At 38.5% G+C, this 22,481-nt stretch overlaps 1 protein-coding gene and 1 long non-coding RNA gene across 9 annotated transcripts; one reads left to right on the top strand and one right to left on the bottom strand.

The window, feature by feature from the left end:
- The first annotated feature begins 2,173 nt into the window (after positions 1–2,173).
- Positions 2,174–13,379, top strand: LOC111255059 (uncharacterized). 3 transcript variants are annotated; one of them, XM_086990086.1, is made up of 7 exons: positions 2,174–2,329; positions 6,609–6,764; positions 10,792–10,885; positions 11,603–11,839; positions 12,254–12,531; positions 12,762–12,846; positions 13,025–13,379. In XM_086990086.1, exons 3-5 carry the CDS (start codon positions 10,798–10,800, stop codon positions 12,424–12,426), a joined length of 498 nt encoding a protein of 165 aa, XP_086846212.1. In that variant the 5' UTR covers positions 2,174–2,329; positions 6,609–6,764; positions 10,792–10,797; the 3' UTR covers positions 12,427–12,531; positions 12,762–12,846; positions 13,025–13,379. The 3 variants fall into 3 exon arrangements, with proteins under 3 accessions (XP_086846212.1, XP_086846216.1, XP_086846213.1); XM_086990090.1 differs by having other exon boundaries at positions 2,176–2,329; positions 11,606–11,839; XM_086990087.1 differs by lacking the exons at positions 2,174–2,329; positions 6,609–6,764 and having other exon boundaries at positions 9,984–10,885.
- Positions 13,380–15,447: 2,068 nt separating this feature from the next.
- Positions 15,448–21,976, bottom strand: LOC111243134 (uncharacterized). 6 transcript variants are annotated; one of them, XR_002670320.2, is made up of 4 exons: positions 21,058–21,976; positions 20,408–20,655; positions 19,521–19,746; positions 15,448–17,298 (listed from the first exon to the last, which is right to left on the bottom strand). It is a non-coding gene; the product is annotated as an uncharacterized LOC111243134 (long non-coding RNA). The 6 variants fall into 6 exon arrangements; XR_002670323.2 differs by having other exon boundaries at positions 15,448–17,238; positions 19,521–19,719; XR_002670319.2 differs by having other exon boundaries at positions 15,449–17,238.
- Between the last annotated feature and the right edge of the window lie 505 nt (positions 21,977–22,481).

Here is a 22,481-nt window from a genome sequence, read left to right as displayed (position 1 = left end):
ATATAATAAAATTGTAGAAATTAAACGCAGGACTCTGGTGATTACTTCGTCCCATCTAGAGCCATATATTGAATGAAGGTTTTATTATGGCTTCTTAAAAACTAATACTACGTACCCTTATGGAATCAAGGGATTTTGTGAACTAGCTTAAAGTACAGTTTCATTTATTTCAAAACTTGACGTATTCATTAACTGCATAAATTGAAACACGAAGTCGAAGTTACAGGTTGTGTAAAATTGAAATTTTATCATAATTATATTCTGGTTGTCATAGACAACAATCTTATATCAATTACCTGTATTGGCCTGTATATGGTGATTTTGGCAACTTTTTCCATCGACTTGAACTTGCTTTTAATTACTTTAAATTTTATATTAGTAAATTACTATAACTAATATGAGCCACTTGTAAATTACTTGGAGAGTTACTCATAAAAATCTACTTTGTTTTCATTAACTAGTAAAAAGTAAGAGCAACTGATTCAGAATTCTGTTTTCGCCGCACAGCGTACGACATTAGGGTACTACTGCTAGGTACGTACAAGCGAATTCTTCCTGTTCCTTTGTTTATATAGGGCAATATTGCCCTGCTTTTGGGATAACATACAACGCTACACATCCTGTCGGTGAAGCGAAAGGGTGTCTCGTGCCTTCGAACGGTCTCTCATTCTAGGCATTAGTCGCGCTAGGTCAAAAACGCGAGGAGGAGTGCTTTCGTTGAATGTAATGTTCTTATCAGACCGGGATCCAGGATAATTTCGATGTACTTTACCACTTGAATCACTTTTTTCCTTTCTACCAGATAGATTGCCTCACTTTTCATAAGCGCCACCTGTAGAGAATGACCCTTCAGACAGAGCGAACTGCTGTAATCAATGTCACATCACCGGCGTAGGCAGTGCTCTCCATGTTGTCAAGCGTATCCAGGATCTTAACCACCTCGTGACAGGTCTATTCCATAAGATTAGTCTAAGAACCAGTGTCTACTAGAACTTCTTCTCACACTCCCAGCCTGCAGACTACAACACACATACTATGTTATCTTAAGGCACAGTACGTACGTTGTGCCGCTATCCATATTTCCTTAGCGGCACATAATCGGTAGAACTGTACGTTATAAGCCAAATCTAGCACTATAGTAGGGTACTTCCTTGCAATCTTCTCACAGCGATAGCTACGATATGAAAGGGGGCCGTTTGCCCATTACGAGCTGTCAGCAAGAACGAGCAGGTGATTTACTTTTAACATGATCTGAAATCAACCGACAAGTGTAAGACAATTATATACAGTACTATACATGAACCCACTCTTATTATAGGGGATTAGAAAGTTTTGAAAACACAGTAAAATCGGTTGTCTTATTTATCAGTGTCAGCACAATGAACCCTCTGGTGATACTCATATAGCATTCGAACTTTTCAAATATCCTGTTGGGTGCATCGATGTCTTTGATGAACCAACACTATATCTCTGGGTATAAGTCAACCATTGTAAAGTCGGACCGTTGTAGTAGAATCAATCCATGTACTGCCCAAAAATTGTTCGGCATGTGTGTTTATCAAATGCTGGATAAGTGACTGAACTATAAACTGGTAAAAGTGTTCTCATGAAAGGTAAAGATCGGTCGTGTCAATAACAGAAAAAAAAAAACGCTGCTGCAGGAAATGCCCTCGTCATAATGAATCTACATGTAAATATTGTATAGTACGTTGAGCCGGCTTTGGCAAGTCGCTAGTGGCTACGGCTTAACGTGACGAGAAGATGGCCAATAGGGAAGCATGTGTCGCAGTTGGCTATCATAGATTCGTATCTATGTGATTTTAGCCAAATCATATTAATTAATTATTAAATTATAATTATAAAAAAAAAAACAAATCATGGTAACGAAATCAGTTACCAAACGAACCGATAACTTAATGGCAGTTACCTTTAAAACTTGTCCAAGTTCAAAGGCCGCCACATTAAATTCTATGTGTAGAAAATGAAAACATGACTATATACTTAATTATAAAAGCTTACATTGCACATAAGAAAATAATGATTTGCCTATTAGACAAGTAAACCTATGAATCACTAATTATTCAACTAAGGATCATTTTAGATCGGATTGATTTCGTTGTCTTTCTATAACTTTTGTCCTCCGTATGATAATCAGTTGCATGATGAAGCGAAGGTCTCTTGGTAAGAGCAAATAACGAATGGTCCTAAGAATGAACGCCACCATTCTGAACATGGACGCCATGACACAAGCGTGGATGAGCCAAAGATGACTCAGCAGCTAGATCGACCAAGAACTATCTAAAAGTTAACATTTACTACTACGTCGGAGGTAAGTAGTGCTCAAAACTAAGCTACACACTATATATGCAAAAAAGTTAAGAACGTCATAATCTCTATATGATCAGGGTCACACCATCCGGTACCGGCTTCACTTAGACAATTTTCAATGTTATTAAAATATTTGTTTATGCCATGCGAACAAATGGAAATTAACTGTTTCAATTACTGCTGCTAATAAATAGGAGGAAAGAGAACGGATGAAAGCTAAAGGAACTGCCAAAAAGTGCAGTATACACTGTGTGTACTATACCCGAAGACTTGGGAAAGATTGCTACAGCTGTTTCCTTATAATCAGCTCTACAGCTGAAATGTACTGAACTTTAACAATCAAATCTAAGTGTATGGGTGATAGGAAGGAAAGGTAGAATGGAAGGAGCAATTGGGAGTTAGATACGTTAATTAAGAGTTTTGTCGGTATCTACTGGACTCGAAAGAAGGAGGAACTGTAAAAGAAAGAAAGGAACTGGCGTTGCTTAGAACTGTCAGCTTTAAAGAAGTTACCGAGTCAAGGGTTCAAAACGAGGACTGAGGAGGTCTCCAACGTTTCACGTTAGTTATTGCCCAGCACCAGCTGGGGACCCCTTAACCGCCTTCGTTTTAGTGTAAAAAAAAGCCTTTACATAGTACTTGAGTAACATAACACTTGAGCAAAGGAGACGATACATTTTACGGATAAAGTGTATCTTTGCTGCACATCAAGCGCAGCTCACATATCGTTAAGTTGTGGGTGTCATCACGAATTCCGGAATTTTCTGGAGCTTTCAGCGGGGACTATGGGAACAAGGCCATGTAATGATTAGCAAGAGTAGGTTAGAAAATGCCAACTGCCTCCTTAGAGCTAATGGCTATAAGCAGTCGCTCGAAGGTCTCCGTAGTAGAATATTGCGACCTTACCTCTATAAAGGGGTGTATAACTAGATCAAACGAACTTTCCAATAGAATCTCGTATTTTACTCTGTTAAACTCTTCTTTGATCACAATAGATGCGTTGGAAGGATTTGCGACTACCTGAATGTACGGCTTATTCCTGAGGCACCTCTAGTAATTGCGTGCAGGTTGCGCTGGGTTCCGCGCCAATATTGAATGAGATCAAATAGATTTATTCTTGTAAAAAAAGCTCGATTTATTATAGGACATGATTAAGACATCATGTCCTAATATCTTCCTAAATAAAGCCGACAAATGAAGCGGTGGTTCTTCACGTTACCTTTGCCACCTTTTCTGAATAATGGCGTAACGACACATTGGCAAACGAATCAGAGATGACGCTATCATTGTACGATCTAACACAACTGAGGGGTTCAATAAAAAAGAAGGCGAAATTTTTCAAAAACTTGACGGTATAATGTCTGGTGCGTAGTTGGCTCTAGCTTTACCTTGAGAGAGAAGCTTAAATAGCAAGGGTTCGAAGGGGTCAATCGGTGCCTCCGTAATTCGTAGCTGTGATCAGCTATCAGCGCTATCCATATTAACCAAGGAAAAGAAACGCTGAAATTATTGGCTGGCGATATAACGAGGCAAAATGGTCTGCCAGAATGTGCAGTTTGTAAATTCAAGTTGGCGCAGGAAGAAGCGATTATGATAGATGGTAGCGCCTCAAACCTCTCAGACCAAATTGGGCGAAATCGAAAGGATGAAAGAGATTCTGTGAAATCCAGCACCGATTTCGTAACTGTCAAGCCTAAAACAAGTCTTAATAATTTTCTAGGGTAACGTTTTCATTCAATCACATTTGACGTATAACGCATGCCATCGATAGGGCTTGAGTCAGTGACCCCTGTCGTGTTCAACTAGATATTCAGCCGTCAAAGCCACCGGGCCGATCGATGTCTTAGCAGGAAAGAGCAACGGAACGACATATAGAAGGGTCGATGATGATCTTGTGATTTCGGATCAATTCATTAGAAAATTCAGGGTTTCTCTAAACCGGTTTAGGCGCGCGAACTGGTTTACTAGAAACTGACAGAGGTCAACAAACTTCTTACTTATAACAACTACACCCTAGCGTGATGTAAATAATACATTCCAATCGACTGCGTTAAAAGAGAACGCAACACTCTTAGGAGTGCGAATGCGTAGCTGGTGTTTTCAGCAATAGGACGTACTATATGACGTTATGATGTGGATCAGTCGAAGGGCTAACGAACGAGACATATTTTCGAAAAAATTAGGGTCAATCATCAATGAAAGATCCAGAATCGGGCCCAAGACGGATGTACCATTCGAACATCTCAACAGACTCTCACAAAATCGAAATCACCGATTACAATTACCAATCAATATAGCGCTATTTATTTATTTATTCCATCATCGTAGAGCTTAAATATGCTTTAGGTGCCCCTGATAGCTTAATGGGGAATGTATTTTTCTGCCTATTTTAGGGACACGTTGTTCAAACTTGGGCATAGACAGACCTCGTTTCGTGCTAGGAACCAGTCGTCTTCTAAGATGCCTACCGGCGGTACCGGGCGAAAAACTCGAAAATAGATATATGACCTCAAGGGTCTCGGTATTGGTGGGTAGCATCAGATAAAGCGCATTGTATTTTGCTGAACTAAAAGATGATTCGTAACATGGCGTTAAGTAGGCCCACATGAGCCAAAGCCAATTTTTCTTAGCTAACACACCAGCTCCACCAGCCTGTAAAAACGACAAGTATTGTTGCATTATAACCCAGTGTCGCATCTTGCTTAATCGACAAAGTTTAGTATTATATATATATATATTAATATTCATAAATGAACAAAAGGGGAATCCAGGGCACCAAGCTTCACAGAAGACTTTGAGTTCAAGTATATATCAATTGTCGATAGCTATTGTAGGCATCAATTAGTTTAGGCTATTTTTTCTCTAGTTAGGCATATTCCTATCGAATTTGACGTAGCAGTTTCTTCTTTGAAAGCCACTGAACTAAATGAATGCTAATAGTACCACTCGCTCAAAAAGCGAGATCTAGTACGAAGCTAAGATACCTAATGATGGCACACGTTTTGTATCTCCCGGGCAACCTAGTGTTGAAACCAGCATTGCCAAAAATCGTAGTGATAAGATCTTCATGACTGCGATAGTTGCCATTAGTAAGAGCAACCAAAAGCTTCCTAAATGAGGATGACGTCGAACGGTACTACGATGCGATTTCTTGTCGATTGGTCATTTCTGGGTTCTAATAGCAATTCTGCAAATTAAGTAAGCTCGGAATAGACAAAATATATTTGTAGGTTATTTCGTATAAGTACAAGCTCAACCAGTACTTTAAACCTATTTAATATGTTACTTAATGCAATCCGTACAATTTAACGGATCTGTAGAAAAATTTAGGCCTAGGCAGCGATTCAACTTTGTCATAAGTTGGTAATTTGTAGATATAAGGGGTATGAATAACAGGTTCCTCTGGCTGAAAGAACCAGGACTAGCTGATTCACGTCCAGTCAATGACAGACATATACTATCCGACAAATTGTGCAATTGAAGGAAGTCACAAAATAATAGAAAAACCCAATTAATCATACGGCTTTGGCTTGTCAGGATGCAGCGACAATGTTGACTATTGTTTGATACTAATACATGAAAATAAGTTGAGATGTTATACTGAGAGTTGAAGACTTACGACGTTAATTATGCTGCAGCTATGGTGTACCAGTATGAAGCGGTACGGTACTAAGATTTTCGTGAACTCGAAAAGATAGTTTACAATGTGTTAGCTAAAAGGATTGGTTCGCGTCAAAATTTATCGAAGTCGGGTATTCCATGTGTTATATTGACTATTAGACCCCAGGCTGCATACCGTCCGAAGCTATTTTTCAAAAAAAAAAAATGCAAATCTATAACAATATTATTACTATTCAAAAAGTATCGCCATATTGTAGCAAGAAAAATAATAATCTTTGTACTGCATTTTCACCGCGACACCGATTCCTCGATTGCTTGTAGAGATCACATGTTCGACGTGGTGCAATCTAGCTAGATCCCCAATCACTTAAATGGGAAGATTACAAAAACCAATTCGTTAAATGCGTTTTTGTCCTCTCGGGTCATATAATTTCGATCTCTTAATACTAATTGTCTCTGCTGCAGGACGCTGATAGCCATTATGACTAATAATAGGTAAATATTTGACTTCATTAATACGTCTTCAAATTTGAAGTTGCTTTTTAATAGGCATTATACAAATGAATGATGGCTAACATTGTTGTCAGTGGACATTCACTAGACATCTGTTTTTTTAGTTTCTTCGTATTACGCTCATGCTATTTTGATTTGTTTTTTAGGTTCAATTCAACCTGCTAAATCGTCTTCTTACCAATATAGTAGAGTATTATCTACGCTTGCCATGCGGCTTAGCTGGCTGGTGCTCACTACCTGCAGATACGTCTGAGAAAGGACTGTAAGGGAAGCCTGCGAGGAACCTGCTGGATTCATTTGAGGTGATTAATGCTTACCATTCACTGGAGCCTGACAGGTCTAGTGTAACATAAACAATCAGGATGTATTGAAGTACTCAATAGACAGGCCAGTGATATATTTCCCACCATCTTCTTTTTCTATTTTCAGACACCGCGCGATTGGGAGTCCGTGCATTTGATTCATTTCGCTAGAAATCAGCAGTAATTCAGTACTTTTTATTTTCTTTATTTACTGTTATTCGCCCAAGTTCTTCGAATTGTAGAAACGCGCGAAAACTACAATTTATTAATTATACTATACTTTCTGTGGTTTAGAATAATGCATTTTTAATTTTGGTTTAATTAACAGGATAGGGAATAAATAGACCTGCAGTAGAGAAGAGCGTAGCTCTACCGTGAGTAAAACTAGACTTCTAGTCAAGGAAGAAAGTAGATTTACAATTGAAACAAATGCTACTTCAATACCAAGCTTATTTTTTCGTAAGCTATTGCTTTCTTAACTATGGACGTCTATGCGACTTTACTATAAATTCAAAAAAAAAGTTCCAAAACTTTTGCAACCTTACATTTTTTTGTCGTTCAGATCCAGTCAGAGCGCTAAATATGCTCTGCATATCGCATATATTAAATGCAAAAACTTATTCCTGCTCAGTGTCGAAGGTGTCTTTTACCTGAAATTCGTGCTATGCCTTATAACTTTAGCTGTCTAATATAGTCTATCCCTCGTCTATTTATCATGGAATTGCTTCATTTGAGTCTTGGTGGTCTGTGGTGCTGATTTCTTGTGCGTCACCTAGTTTAAATGGCCCGAGAGGTTCAATAGCGTGCGACACGGTTCATTCTTGCTCACCTACAGACATACCTACATACGATAACACAAATAAGGGTAAAAGGTATTTCATATATGCAAACAATTTAATAATAGAAATAAAACAATACAATCGTATCTTAAGTACAAATCTGAAATGCACGTTACGTTACAATTTTCACAAGATTCTTATAATTGAGGATATTTACTCTTGTGATAGTGATACGACAAGACCTAGCTTATATGAGGCCTTCATTAAACGCCAAGATCATAGGAAAAAAGGTGTACAAAGTACTAGCTTTACCTATAATTGGCCCCTCAGATCAGCCCCAAAAGATTTCTGTATAGCTGCGAAACCTTGCCTCACCTAACTCAAGACTTATTGGGAATTGGAGTTGATAAAATTTGGAGAGGCCTCAGCAGGAATGGAGACCGCCACATTCATCACCCTTCCTAATGTTCGGATTTTTTATTAGCGAGTTTCGTCTGCCCCCGATTTCGAACCCAGATCACGTTGTATGCTTCTTCAGTGAGTATATGTTATCACAATCTTTATTATAGAGACGTGAAGCACTGCACCTTCTGGTTACACGAGTGACACGGAGTAGCCTTACATAACCATCATACGAAAAACCCTTAAACGAACAAAATGTCTTCTTCATAAATTGCATAATTATAGGCAAAGTGTTCTCTCCCCTTCTTTTGCGATCTGCTCTTCTCTCTCCTTTCAGTTTATTTCAAAGTTTGCCGCCAAGCTCTTGAGAGCTTACATGGATTTCAAGCTTCTATGACTCATCCGAACGCCGATGGTGACAAAGACTGATCTTCACTTAGCTTTGGTGGCTTTGTTTGCTTATGGCAAATGGATCGATACAATGTAGAATTTTTATGGTTGGTTATTGAATGGCTGGTTAACATGAACACGCGTTGTCCGTACACGTATCGTTTTTATATTGTGTGGTACTTTCTTCCGGTGCTTTCATAATTTTAGAATACGCTCAGTGGCAGGTTGTTTTCTAGAATTTTTTAAATACGTATTTTTTATCGTGTGACATACATTTACCTAGTCCCAACGTCTTACATTTCGAAACAACTTAATTTGTCCTAAATAAATTAAAAGGGAGCAGGGTTCCGTAGATGAAAAATGAGAGAAAATGGGCTGAGATGAAGCGGGTCTGGGGTGAGACACTAAAAACATTTTTTTTCAAATTTGATTCTAGATGATTGACTGTTAAGCTGTAGTATGCCTACCAGGAATCTTGCAGTCACATTAATTAAATTAATTATTACGCCGAATTAAAATCAGCGACGATCCTTCATGCTTAGGTATTTCCTATTTACCGTAAATGCGCCTTACCTGTCATTTGGCAATATATCACGGTTTGGCAGTATAGTCAACGTCCGTTGACATACGTATTTTGATGCATCTATTTCATATTTTTTTAAAATTAAAGTACGTTTGAAAGATGAGGTTGGGGTGAGTTGAAACACTTTAGGGGGAAATCAGTTGAGGGACCCATGGATAAGCGTTTGTCTAATGTTTTTATGTGAGCAAGCTCGTACTTAAATTTGTGCCATATTCTAGTTGTATTAGTGTGTGATAGTCTACACTATGAATGGAGTAGATAAAAATATAAAACATAGCCATCCTTCTCTCAAGGGCTAGATCTGTGTAGATCGGTATTTTCGCCGTTGCGATCCGTGATACGAATAGCGCCGAACTGACATCTCAAATCTACCGCCAGCATGTCGTAACACTATCAGCATCTCAGTTCAGCTATTCTTATCTTTCCTTTACTTTCCGAAGTTTGTTAAATTTATAAAGTTAAAAATAAAAAGTATTTAGAGAACATTAAGCTCGAAAGCGTCGTCGTAGAAAATACACTAGAAAGATGACGAGACGTATTCCTTTTGTGCTACTTAGTAAATTTAACCAATCAACATATTTTATTGACTAATAAAGACTAGAGAGAAGTGTGGCGCCAAACTGAGGTGTTGATTCCTATTCGTCATTGGATAGTTGTCTGCTTCATCTCACCCCATGTGATATCTCAATTCACCCAAACATTGGGCTGAGTGAAAACGTTTATTGATTTTTGCAAAGGTAATTGCTTACATGTATGTATTCCAATCAGGCGGTAGTCGTATCATAGTCAAATGACAGAGCTATAGTTCCGTACCACGTTTGAGTGAACATGTTTCGTGCGCTGGATTTTACGGGCTCTCAACTGAAAAGTGCTTGAGCCCAGCTGACCTTCCTCTATGTATATATTTATATATACTTTTACATGTGTAACAGCAGAAGCTATCATTCTTTGTGCCCAACTCTTTGTGGGTGCAAAACAAGGCCATATCATTCTTTAATAGCACATAATTATCATACAAGGAACATACTTGCTCCTTGTTCTAAATAAGCTTGTCTGTTGACAATCTCAAGTTGATATATTCTGAAACCCATTGACTTTGGAGGCGCGCATGTAAAGCTTTCAACAACGATCATATGTTTCATAATTACAGCTTTCATTTTAAGCTTTGACCCGATTAACGTTTTGATAAAGCATTTGTTTTATACAATTTGCTATGATCCAGATAACTTAATGCATATTTACTAATGATAGGCAATTTGACCCCCCAAGATGACAAGGCTAGGTGAACACATAATCTTAAAAGCAATATTCAATCCTTTGTTACTCTTTAAATTCCAGATCTCTCTGTTGGTTATGTCACTTTCGTTAGTCAACTTCACAGTCCTTCATGGTTGTTGAGAGCAGGCCACTCACTGATGATCTAGGCTTAGCTTTTCTCAGAATAATCACCCCTTAACTAGCATCTCTCCCCAAGAGAATTCTCTCCCAAAATCAAATGATGATATATAAACAACCCTATTATATTCTCGGTTTTATTCTTACTCTGTTATTAATGTGTTACTGTCATTTCGTTTAATCCGAAAAGTCGTTTGAAGCTGAGTAAGTTTTGTCACCAAGTGAATTGTAAATTGCAGTAAGTAACATTTACTGTAAACTTAGTTTTTTTATTGGAAAAAGGTCGATCATTGAATGAGACAAAAAGTTGAGGCTGTTACTTACACGCATCCTGTATAATTTTATAATGGGAATTGCTAATTTTGTTTTATTTAAATGTGCAGCAATCTTAGGCGCGTCCTGTATCTTATAGAAACATGTTATTTGTCCCTACATATTCTATTTCATTAAAGCCTTGTTTTCATTTGGGTGTATGTAGTTCGAGATGAACAGGGCAATGCGGCAACTGAAAAATCTGTTTGCAGTCAGAAACAAGCGCTCTTCCTCGACACGAAAATCTGCACTAATGACAAGTAAGTTAAAGCAGTTATTGCAGAATAAACCGCGGCTTTTATCATCAGTCTTTTCATACACTAGTGTTCGTTTGTAAAGTATGTTCAAGTTTGCGCAAAATACCTAAGAAATGGGTTTTAACACTTTTAAACGGGTACTTGGTCGATTCCGCGAGGCCCGAACTGAAAAGGGTCTTGTTTTGTATAATAAATCGCTGCCCATTATTAGCACCAATATAGTAGCTATGAAGAAGGCGTTTATCGCCCCACACTGCTATATATCCTTGTCTGCCCTATATATAAGCATAAAAAACAATTGAGAATTATACTTTAAAGCTCATAGGGGTTGCTTTCGACAAATCACCTAAAAACACGAACCGCTATATTAAAATGCCCATAGTATGCATTTTCCCGATTTTAATATGTTAGGCATATACGCTGCTTTTTAGAACATGTGATGGTTAGGCCTAAGCAAACTTCCCTTGAAGCCAAAATTTTACTTAATCTGGGACGAGAAAAATCATGACGACGGAAACGATAGTCGCCGTGCTCAGCATCGCGCATTCACTGGGAAGGTTGTCCATAGGGACAACCATCAGAAGTTGGGCAACTGTGATAATTCCAACTTGTGGACGTTTTCCAATATTGATATCATTCCCCAGAAAAGGCTGATGCATACTTCTGGTTTACTGGAGGTGAAGAAACAGTTTCTTAATAGCGATATTTTACCATCGTCAGCAGATAAAGGACTCGGCCAACGGAAGCGGCGTCGTTCCATGGAGAGGACCACTACGGAGCAAGACACTTTACGGATCTCGAAGGCAGCCAAACAACCGAAAACAGACTCGGGAGCTTTTACCCCTGAATACTATATTTTGCAAGGACAAGCGCTCAAATATGCCGGAGACAAAGAAAATTCTTCAATAGGCTTGGCTAAGAAGTATCTTGAGGCTGCCATATGTTATATTGTAGGCGGTAAGTACTTGTCTGGGGAACGCCATTCACTATTCCGCTTTTAGGACAAAAACAAAGATTAAATGCATGACGACTTCAAAATTGTTTACATTACATCTGCACTCCAACTACGTATACTCTTTTGGATATATGCGTATATATTTAGTAAGAGCCAAATGATTTATAAAATATTCTCCTATTTGGAGTTCATCAAGACCCGAGGAAGTATTGCAGTAAACTACAATCCTAGCCCAGTATGGCGATTCACAAAGGACTGACAAGATCTTGGTAGGATCTTTGGTGATCGAACCTTTAAGTATGTCTTATATATATATATATATATATATATATATATATATATATAGTTGAATTCCTTTATAAGTTGGACGGTAGAACTATGATTTTTTTTCTGTCATTTAAAATTTCAATTTCTAGGTTCCATAGATGAAGCAACAACGAATTCGATTTATTGTTTACGTGTGATTCAAAAGCTGTTTTTGGATACTCGCACCCTGATTCAGCACGCGGTCTCTGGCCTGATTACCACGCCATATAGGCATAGGGGAGAACAAGAAAACCGCCTGATCGTACTATTACGAAGGGTCTAAGCATTCCTTAGTTATCGAGTTCATATTGTCGTCTGCCGTATACGCGAACTTCGTAACGAACAGACTACAACTTTGGCCGAATTAATTGACAGCAATAGCGAAGAAGTAAGTTACAAGACATCGATTTTTTGACCAATATATAGCGGATTTTGGTCCTTTACCTTTTTCAAAACTAACATTTTGATGGATTACCAAATGAGCTAAAATTAAAACAAAACTGGTAGGTGTTAAAAGTTCGACCCCACATATTTTTTCTATACGAATTAAAGGAAATACATCTAGGCAATTTATCTAATGTCTGGGTAATGTCCTTATTTTGTAATCTGCTGATCTAGATGAGCCAAACGTTTATCCTTCAAGATGCCGCGAATGACCTCTGGGAGGAGTCGTGCACTTATATAACCAAAGCAGATATTAAAGGTATTTATCTATCTTCTTTGGTATATACATAGATCATCTCAAATGCAAAAGGCATGCAAAGTCTATTTTAATATGGTCGTTCCTTCACCGTGCATCATGTGAATAAAACTAAAATGAGGTGCATGAGGTGCTCACTTACTAAAATGTTTATTACTATTTTTTACTGTTGTATCTTCAGACTTTTTCGATGACGTGGTTAGGGCGTCGAGTTTTAGCGGGACCGTCGACCAATTTATGGAGCCGAACGAATTCGTCATGTTTATCCAAAAGACTCTGCTCCGGATGGAAGAAGTCACGTGTTAATATAAATGAAAGCCAATGAACTCTAGTAACCCTCATAGCACCAGTGGCTACCGAGGGACATACCGGTGAAGAAGACACAGTATGGCCTAAAAAGCTGACTGTGGAGAACCTGGCAACAAATAGGGTCATTCGAGAAAATGAACATGAAATATTTTAGATCACACTCAGGATGTTTTGGAGTGAGCGAATCAACAATTGTAAATATATAGTGATTCTTTGAATAAAGTTATCGTTGCATTATATGGCATTAGCCTATTGAAGAAGTGTTCTCTCTCATGCATTATAACGTACAAATAGTAGAAAAGGCGGTTGTCATTTATCTTAACGTTTCAAAGTCTGGCTGATTACGGAGGCCGCTATTATCAAGGTTAGAAGGTGTGAAACACGTAAAGCAGTAACAAAGTCACCCTGGGGCAGTTTCCGAAAATGGTTCCTGAACGTTGTTTTTAATGTTCTTTCAAGTATTAATGTTTTAGGAAGATCAAACACCAGGGCTCATACTCAGATACTTTTATTTAGCTAAGTTGGTTCGCACATCTGCTTTAATGATACGTAAAAATAAATCTAATCCATGCGTTTGGCGCAGTACCAAATAAACGTAAATATTGTACCTCTATACACGGGTGAATGTGCAAACGTAGAAGCTTATTCGAGAACGGTCAAGAAGTTATACCACGAAGCTATCTGTCTGTCGGTCGCTCTGTCTGAAGAAAAGTATAATATTTGGGTAGCCCTCTCCGAAATTAACGTGTTCAATCAAAAGATCAAATCCAATAGAAACTAATTATCGGAAGCGATTTGTCATTTATATCGACAGGTCGAATTGTACTCCCCTACCCTGTTTGTTTTTAAACATGTTTGCGGACGGCTTCGTATTGTTGTTGTTGTTGCAGTTGTGTTGCTTTCTATATAATCACGTCGTCTGCTTTTTTTAATTTGGGAAAGAGGACACCGTAAGTACAAGTATGAAATGAAATAAAAGGTCCTATTGCAACTAACAACAATAATATGGATCAGGTTATAAACGAGCTGTTAATTATAATGGCTACAAAAAAAATATCTCCCGACACATAAGGAATCAAATATTTGCAGTCAACAAATGTTTTCAGTCAAGTGTTGCGCAGTTTTATATCAAACGAATATCATTATTGAAATTACCTTTACGTGGCCAAGGAACGACGTAAATTTATGAATCATAATAATGAGATGCATAATATAGCCGTGTATAATTCCAAGTCTTCAATAGTGTGGCTTTATCTTCTGCTGCTAAAATCTTGGCGGATTTTTAGTGGAAGGTTTGTCTACTCTTTAATTCAAACCCAAGTCACCTTGTGTGTCTCTTACGTTATTATTAGGTAACGTATTGTGTGAAATGTGCAAACTCTAGAGGGTAGCATGGAATACTTCACTTGCGGTCCATGCTAGATACGAGCTAACGTTATGACCGCCATTATGCGGAGAAATGTCAGATGAACTAGATATTCCGTACACAATTGTAAGCGCAACTTCTTCTGTTTCACACTTGTTTTTGTCTGTTTCCTCCATTTGTTTAAAATGTTGCCGCCAATCTCTCTCTCTCTCTCTCTCAGATGATTACGTAAACTATCAACTAATATGGCTTACCTCTACGCCGGTCCTGATCTTCGCTTGACTTCTAGTTTTCTTTATCTATAGCGGGTGGATTAGGTTAGGTTAGAAAAATATCGTTAATTAACATATAATTTACTAAAATGAAGACGCATGGTATGTTCTCCCCGTTTTGAAACGCCATTGTTTGCGCCAACTACCTCTCTTAATGTATTACATGCACAGTATGTTCAAGATGGATTATGCAGTTTTAAATTGATTTATTAACTAACTAAAATCAATAATGATTTCGTCCTGAATTCTGTTTTTAATTAAAGTACCGGTACGTCTACCTTTGCTCTATGAAGCTTTTACCTACTATACTCCAGTTGATCCTGGGCTTTGCTATATACCTACCCGCGGATTACGACCTCTAAACGTTCTCGGTGTTATTTCTCACTTGAACGAACATGATTCAGTGTTTGTTGTTACAGCTTTTAGTGCAAAAGTTATTTCTTAGAAATAATGCCTATTACATTAAAAAGAAAACAAAAACTTTACCAATATGCAAGTACGGAAAAGCTCATTTGTGAATATTGCAGAAATTACAATCTTCCAATGTGTGATTGCGTATACAGTCAAGTTCTATTTTTTTTCTACTGTATCAAGCCCTCACTGGCCAACACCAAGCTAGTCAGCCAATGATAATCATTGCTTGTCTCATTTGACAAAACCTCGCAGCGATCTCAAATATAAACAGTTCCAGGAGCTCACTATCCTAAGGGTGAGCCTCGCTTCGCGCAGTGTGAAGATGAAATTGCTTACAGAAGACCAACTTTCGTCGGACACTATGTAGATCTAATAGCTTGGGATAACGATAACTTGGTATTATATTGTCGATATGAAAACTGTCGAATACTCGTTGGCCAATTTTGGGGCAGCCTTGACAAAGGTTATAGGCCAGAACCTAGGGGCTACCGGCTCACCTGACGCCGTCGAAGTTAGGTGAATATTCAGGCGCCGAGTATAGCAACTGTCTCGAAACATTGCACGCGTGCTAGTTACTGCTCGCAAGACATAGAAGATCGATCGAACGAGTGGCAAGCTGGATCCTATTGTCGTCGCTAACGTGTTGCGTACATAGCAGTGTGTTTTTAAGCGTTTATGCGTAATTGGCACGGTCGCTTGTCTTCACCAGACTAACGCATGTCAGCTATTGCAGTAAGCGCTACAAAAGGCCGTCTGGGTCATTTGTGTCAGACTTTCTGTGGCTGGGAACTCGTATTTTATGTCCATGGTTTTTAAAAGATAGACTTTTTAGTAAACTTAAAAGCTATAGTTTGTGTCCTAGCGAATAATAAGCTAACTTGAGAACTATGCGAAATATGGACGTAGTCAGTATAGCGTCAATGATAAATGTGTTGTTTATTGGGGAACGTATTCGGAGTGTAATAGAAGGCTGCCAGAACAGAACCAAAATGGAAATGTAACTATTGCAAGAGATGACGCTTAAACAGCAAGTAGAGCACAGTGTATTTTTTAATAGGAATCGTAATAATTTCCACTCTATCTCAATCAAGGCTTCTTTTGAAATGTATTCATTTTTTCAGCTATGAAGAAAATTGAGTTCTTGATGCTTAAACGGTCACTGTTGTTGGTTATTGATTCTTGCGTACGGTATTTTGCGAGATAATGATCAGGGTTGCCATCTCATATTTGTTGACATTATACACATATCATTACAGGCATTCATTTTCTCTGCGTCGTTGCAATGGTCAAAAACAAAAAATGTACATCAAATTGTTATTATACGGATGGTATGCTTTAGCTACAGTTTGTTACCTTGTCAATTTCATCGTACTCGACACTTTATCGATCAGTGCTTTACTATTTCCTTCATCTTCACATGTATGAAATAGTGAGCTATTGTCAAGCCGCGTGCAAGATGAATCAAGGGTACGACACCGGAAGCGATTTCTGATACGACGACATGTGCATGATTGATCAGTATACTAGAGAAAAAATGGTGTTTGCATTCTGCTATACAACGAGGAAATTACTCGTACTCGATTAGGTAGGCAAAAATCTAATCTTGTGAAAAACACCTATTATTTTTGTATTTTTTTTGTAGTTTTAGCATAGATTTTTTTGTAATCCGACTAATATTTTAATCATTGTTGGACAGGGTGATCACTTGCGTCGAAGAAACGCTTCGTAATGTGCCGTAACCTCAATATTCGTGCATTGGAGAAGTTTATGTTATGCAAGAACGTTGATAATTTCCTTCACATTACCGTCTACGACAGCGATCAGCTGCCCGGTTCTATCACCGTTACATATTGCCCCACGTTCTACCACCACGTACGTAATACAATCACGTTGATTTGATGATTCGTTGTAGTACTGGCCGGTGATTCTCGAGGATCAATGTTCATTTTCTGTGATATTATGCTCTTAGTCCGTGTCTACAGAAGGATAGCCGCAGCGGCGCTCACCGTTCTCTGTGCAAGTTTGCCTTTAATCCTAAAAGACGATAGCAGTAAGAGCATGCTAAGATGACTACCGCAGAAAATGGCAGTGGCACTTGATTCGAGCAGTCGAAGTCAGATAAAGCATGGAAAAAAAAGCAAATATCCAATCTTATGGTAACTATTAGGTATGAGGTGAACATGTGGTTGAGTGTTCTCTGCTAGAGACTTTCATTTACGATTGATTTAAAATTCTCTATGTCTATAATTGTAATTAAAAATGTCTATAATTAATCCAATTGATCGTTTTCATCATCATTAACCGAATTGTTTTCGGTTATTTTTTTTTTTATAATCGTACTTTAGATAGCGAGTTGAAGACCATAGGAGCGAACCTCGAATCTGTAAACTCGTAAATAGTTCGATGCAGCGTAACCTCGAATCCAGATAAAAGTTATGTCATCCTTTTTTTTTTGTCATTTATGTATAAATCTTCAAGAGCCTATTGCTTTGATGCGAGCACGCCATTACGTAAAACTAGATGTGCGTACCCTTTATGTTAAATAAAGCTGCTGAGCTTTCATTAATCCTTCGAGCCAGTCTGCAATCTTATCTTAAAATGTTCGATCTATTTATTCGCCACCTTCAACTTAACTAAGTTTGGCCGATATAATTTGCCTATAGCGACAATAGCAGCGACAAATTATATTTACTCAAAGTCATTCGCTGAGGTCTCCAAATATCCTATTCGTGTGAGGATCGCCAGACTCTGTTAGTTACCATATTATAAAACTGGTCGATATTTCCGGGTTTCATTGGAATGTTTTCCCCACTCAGGTCTTATAGATGGTGCAGAGTCTATTCTCTGTTTCTAACGATACAGCGCGGTGTTTGACAACCCGCTGGACTATAGCGACGATGGCTGTAGGTGCCTCAGTTTTAAACGCTTGCAGCGCTCCTAAAAAGTATAATAGGTAAAAAAAAACTTACTGAGCATAAATTTATGGGTATCGCAAAGACCCTTATTTTAGCGTCGCGGCCTTTTTCAAAGAAGAAATTGATTGAGAGGATCCAAGAGAAAATCGACAATCGGCTTCAATGCTGGCCGGGCTGTGAAATCAAGCTAACCTTTTCTAGATCGTGACTTCGTTGAGTATCGCCGACTGTATAAGACCAGTGGATCCAGCCATACGGCCCACTGCTACGTGCCTCTGGACCAGTGAATAAGAGTGGTTGGCCCTCTGAGGTTAGGTCGAATCAAAAAAGTGCGCTGCTAGCAGATAATAAAGTCATATGCTACAGAGTGTTTCAATATATTTGCTAATAAAGACGGTATTCCGCATAAATATGGCTGGAAGAACGTATTTTTTCAGCGACTGGCGTACTGTAATGGCCATTTTTTACGTAGGGCTATTATCGATTTACGGGTACGTTCACATTTTCCTTTCATTATCATCGAATTACTAAGGAAAAAGTGCAAAATTATAACATAGAGCATGTTTGCGAGTAAATATTGGACGAACCTATACACAGTGAATAATTTACTCTAGTTTAAGGACGAGCTATACGATGTCTAGGCTGGTTTGCCATTTATATAACAACTAATTCAAGGACACCGCAAGTCTTCTATGCTGTTACCACTCTGAGCTTGTAGTAACTTAAACGTAACTGTGTTTTATATAGCACTCAAGGCACACCTATGTAGTATATCAGCAAAAAGAGGTTTATTCAGGCTAGGGTAAGTCAGCACTTAATCAAAGTTACCGGCACGTTTTTCTATAGCAAGACCGACTTTCGCTAACCGTTCCACTCAACCACTCAAGTGATTAAGGGCTCACGGCCCTAGGAATAATTGTGTAAAATTCGTAAATTTTCTTTTCAGTTAGACAATAGCGTGCTTTTTTTCGTTCAATAGAAAAGATGAAAGGTCAAAAATGTGTCCTCCGAAATTTTATACTTTTTTGAACTTAAAACATTGATAAGATTTATCTGTCTAAACCTGTAGGGTGGTCTTCCACGGCGTAGCCTATCTTCTCAAACATTCTATCGTATGTGCCTTTCAGATTTTTGCCTAGGTTAGCAATGCTTTCCGTTGCTTAAAATTTTCGCTTGCTAATCATCCATCGGTTAGCTCGGCGCCTTCCAGTCCTACTAAATTCTCCTAATGAGAGCACTTAGCAATCTTGGCTTCATATCCTAGGTTTATAATATTTATTCAACAGATCGACCGTGCAGCCGACACGGCATATTTTTATTCCTAAGGACGTGTTCCTCCCGAAAGACAGTACTGTATTGACAACAGATATATTTCATTATGGAAAATTTATTTAAACTTACAGGACGGAGCGATGAAACTCGTGTGAAAACCGTAGAGACACCAAACGAGTTTTTTTACTCTGCCTTCTGTTTCGTGTAGGAGTGGACGCCATGTACAGCTTCTAAAGAGTATGAATTTGAAGAAATTAGTGGCTTTATCTTTTCGCCATTACAAGGAATCGACAAAGCACGATCCTGGACGCAGAAAATCCAAATATACCTGTAGCGTCAAACGCAAGTGCTCTCCCTGCAGTATATACAATAATGTGGTTTGGATTATTTTCAACGTACCTATCTATATTCAGCCGATGGTCCGACCACTACACTTGCAGAAATTGAATTGCTAGGTGAACGATTCTACGGACGACACTAAAAAACTGCCAATGCAGATTTGTGCTTTCTAGTATTCCTCGCGATTTTAGAGTAGGTTCGGAGCTTCTAGTTCGGTATCACAAGAACCATCGATGTATATACTACATTTTTTTTCTATTTGGCACATTGGATCTACGATTTTGGACCGTTGTTAGATTCTGCAACGAGAAGGCCTATATATCTTTCCTACTTAGCTGGCGGACAATTTGGAATTCTTTTCCAGTTTAATAGTGAATGTATAGTTTTAGATTTAGCTATTAGCTAAATACGATGATATCTTTATAAATATTCTTAATTAGAATTATATTTAGCTAGGCCTTAGGTCATTGTTTGCGTTATCATGTCTGTTTCTGCTGCTTTGGAACAAGTGAAAGCGTATCCATACATCGGCTGCGCAGTCCGTTGGGAAACTAAAGAGGGACTCCACGGTGAATTTTCTGATAGCTTTCTTTATGCTAAAGAACATATCTTAAGGCAGTGCTATCATTTCAAATAGTGTTCAGCTAAAACTGGGGTGAAATTCCATGGTGCCGTACCATATTCGGCGACAGCTCATTCTCTCATACGACGCTCGCCACGGTGCTCCTGGGAATCGTGCGATTGAGCCAACAACATTCGTAAGCAATCGCGAGACAGCTGCCTTTTAAAATAAAGGTAGGCAAACGCAAGCGTAGGCCGAATGTGACGCCAGAATCAAGTGTTTTCAATCCTTACAATAAACCTCTCACATTTTCTAATGCTCCATTCTCGACGCGTCGTTATGGGGTGAGCAATAACCAGTTTCCTGCGGCAATCAGAAGTTCAGTTAAAAAAAAAAACAAACAAAGTACAATTAGAAAACTACAGGTCTCGAAAACTCTCCGCTATTGTAAAGTACACCAGACCAGTTGTTTTTTTATCACTGTCGCTTTGTGAATCTGGAAGTATTAGATAGTCAGGCTGTATCCAGAATCGCGCTATTTATACACTGTAGGTAAGTTTTAAGTGGAACCTAAGAATCGATTATGCTATTCACGTTGTATATACTCAAGATTTTTTTTTGTACCCTTTGTACCTTTTCTCAAGTTAACACTAACGCGCACGTTTACAAATGTAATTTTTAGTCAGGTAATTATACAATAATGAACCTTCAATTGTTAGAAAAGTGGGATAAACCAGTTATCTCTTCGGATGGCCTTGAGCTTACCTTTGACCAACGTGAAGTTCCATTTTCTGTCCGTAATATTAGGACCGTATCTCCATGACACCGAGACGAACATTAAATATCCGAAATTTAAGAATGGATACCTTTTTGGGATAGAATTGTGCTTTCACTGCTCGTTTTACTTCAAACAGTTTTATCCTACTTGCCAAGAATCTAAAGCCTAAACGTTCCAGCTGAAAACTATTGCGGATTCCGTCTTCTACAAAAAATCGGAGATTTTATGGTCAATTTTGTTCTGTAGTGCGCGCATAGGAACGATCGTTTCGGCACGTCAGGGTGGAAACTCAATAGGCTCATAAATGTAATCCTGCATCTCCATTGCCAATATTTCAAGTCTTTTGGAGGAGATCTTTTGTGCCAATTTGCCTTGCATTACTATCCATTTCTTTAGAAACTCGACCTGAGATTTCTCATCCCTATCGTTTAGCCCCATGAATTCGGGTGAGTACCGAGCACGCTCAAGGGCTTCCAACATACTTTCCGTAAAAGCAAGCCACTCCTTAAGCTCAGTGTCATCGATAGCCGAGCGTGCACGCTCAGCCCAGATAGTGTCCTCCACCCATTTGAAGATTCGATCCAAGCTAGGATTCCTATATCTACCACTGCCGCGCATATAAAATCGCGCTTGTTTCAGGCGGTTGACGCCCTCTGACGCTTGCCTTGACCTGTGACACTCACTATCTTCGCTCGCCATTCCATAAAGTCTCGCAAACACCCGTGCAGGGCTGTCGCTTAGGCGTTATCCTTTGCTTTTTATGAGGGATGTTCCCATCAAGTTAACTTGTTAGGTTAGGCGTAACTAGCTAGGAACGTGAAATTTCACGTCGTTGTTTGTAAAAATTCGCAGGTGGGAAACGAACCTATAAATTATCGGCCATCGAAGGGTCGTAAAACGGAAGAAAAAAGGCTCAAATTATTATATACTTCTAAAACTATACAAGACAATTTTGAAATTTTGGCCAGATATTTTATATGATCTAATCGATACCGAAAAAAGTAGAGATAATTTACTTCAAGCCAAAACCAAACGAACAAAATAATGAGGACAGGGCAATAACAATAATAATGGCAATGGCATCAAAGTGTGACTGTTCAGCCAGTCGAAGGGTTTTTTTTTTCTTCATAAAGGAGAGTAGTCGCATTTTACCTAATTATTTGCGTTATATGAATAATAAATAAAGCATACTTCCAAGATGTAAACGTTCACAGCCTATAGTTTGCTTCCTACACTTGTCTATCTGTCAAACAGCGTTCACCCTCACAAAAGCTACAGCAAGTATTACTTACTGCAAGAATCCCATCTTTTGGCATTTCGGGCAGAAGGGCCATTTTTTGAACGAACCCCCCCAACTGAAACTGTCGCATAAAGTAGGATAACGAGTGCAAAAAATTATATTGCAATATGA

The sequence above is a fragment of the Varroa destructor genome, unplaced genomic scaffold (assembly GCF_002443255.2).
Source record: "Varroa destructor unplaced genomic scaffold, Vdes_3.0 BEIS01000001.1, whole genome shotgun sequence".
Classification (NCBI taxonomy): domain Eukaryota; kingdom Metazoa; phylum Arthropoda; class Arachnida; order Mesostigmata; family Varroidae; genus Varroa; species Varroa destructor.
The sequence above is the reverse complement of the archived record's forward strand: the minus strand, read 5'-3'. Positions and strand labels throughout refer to the sequence as shown.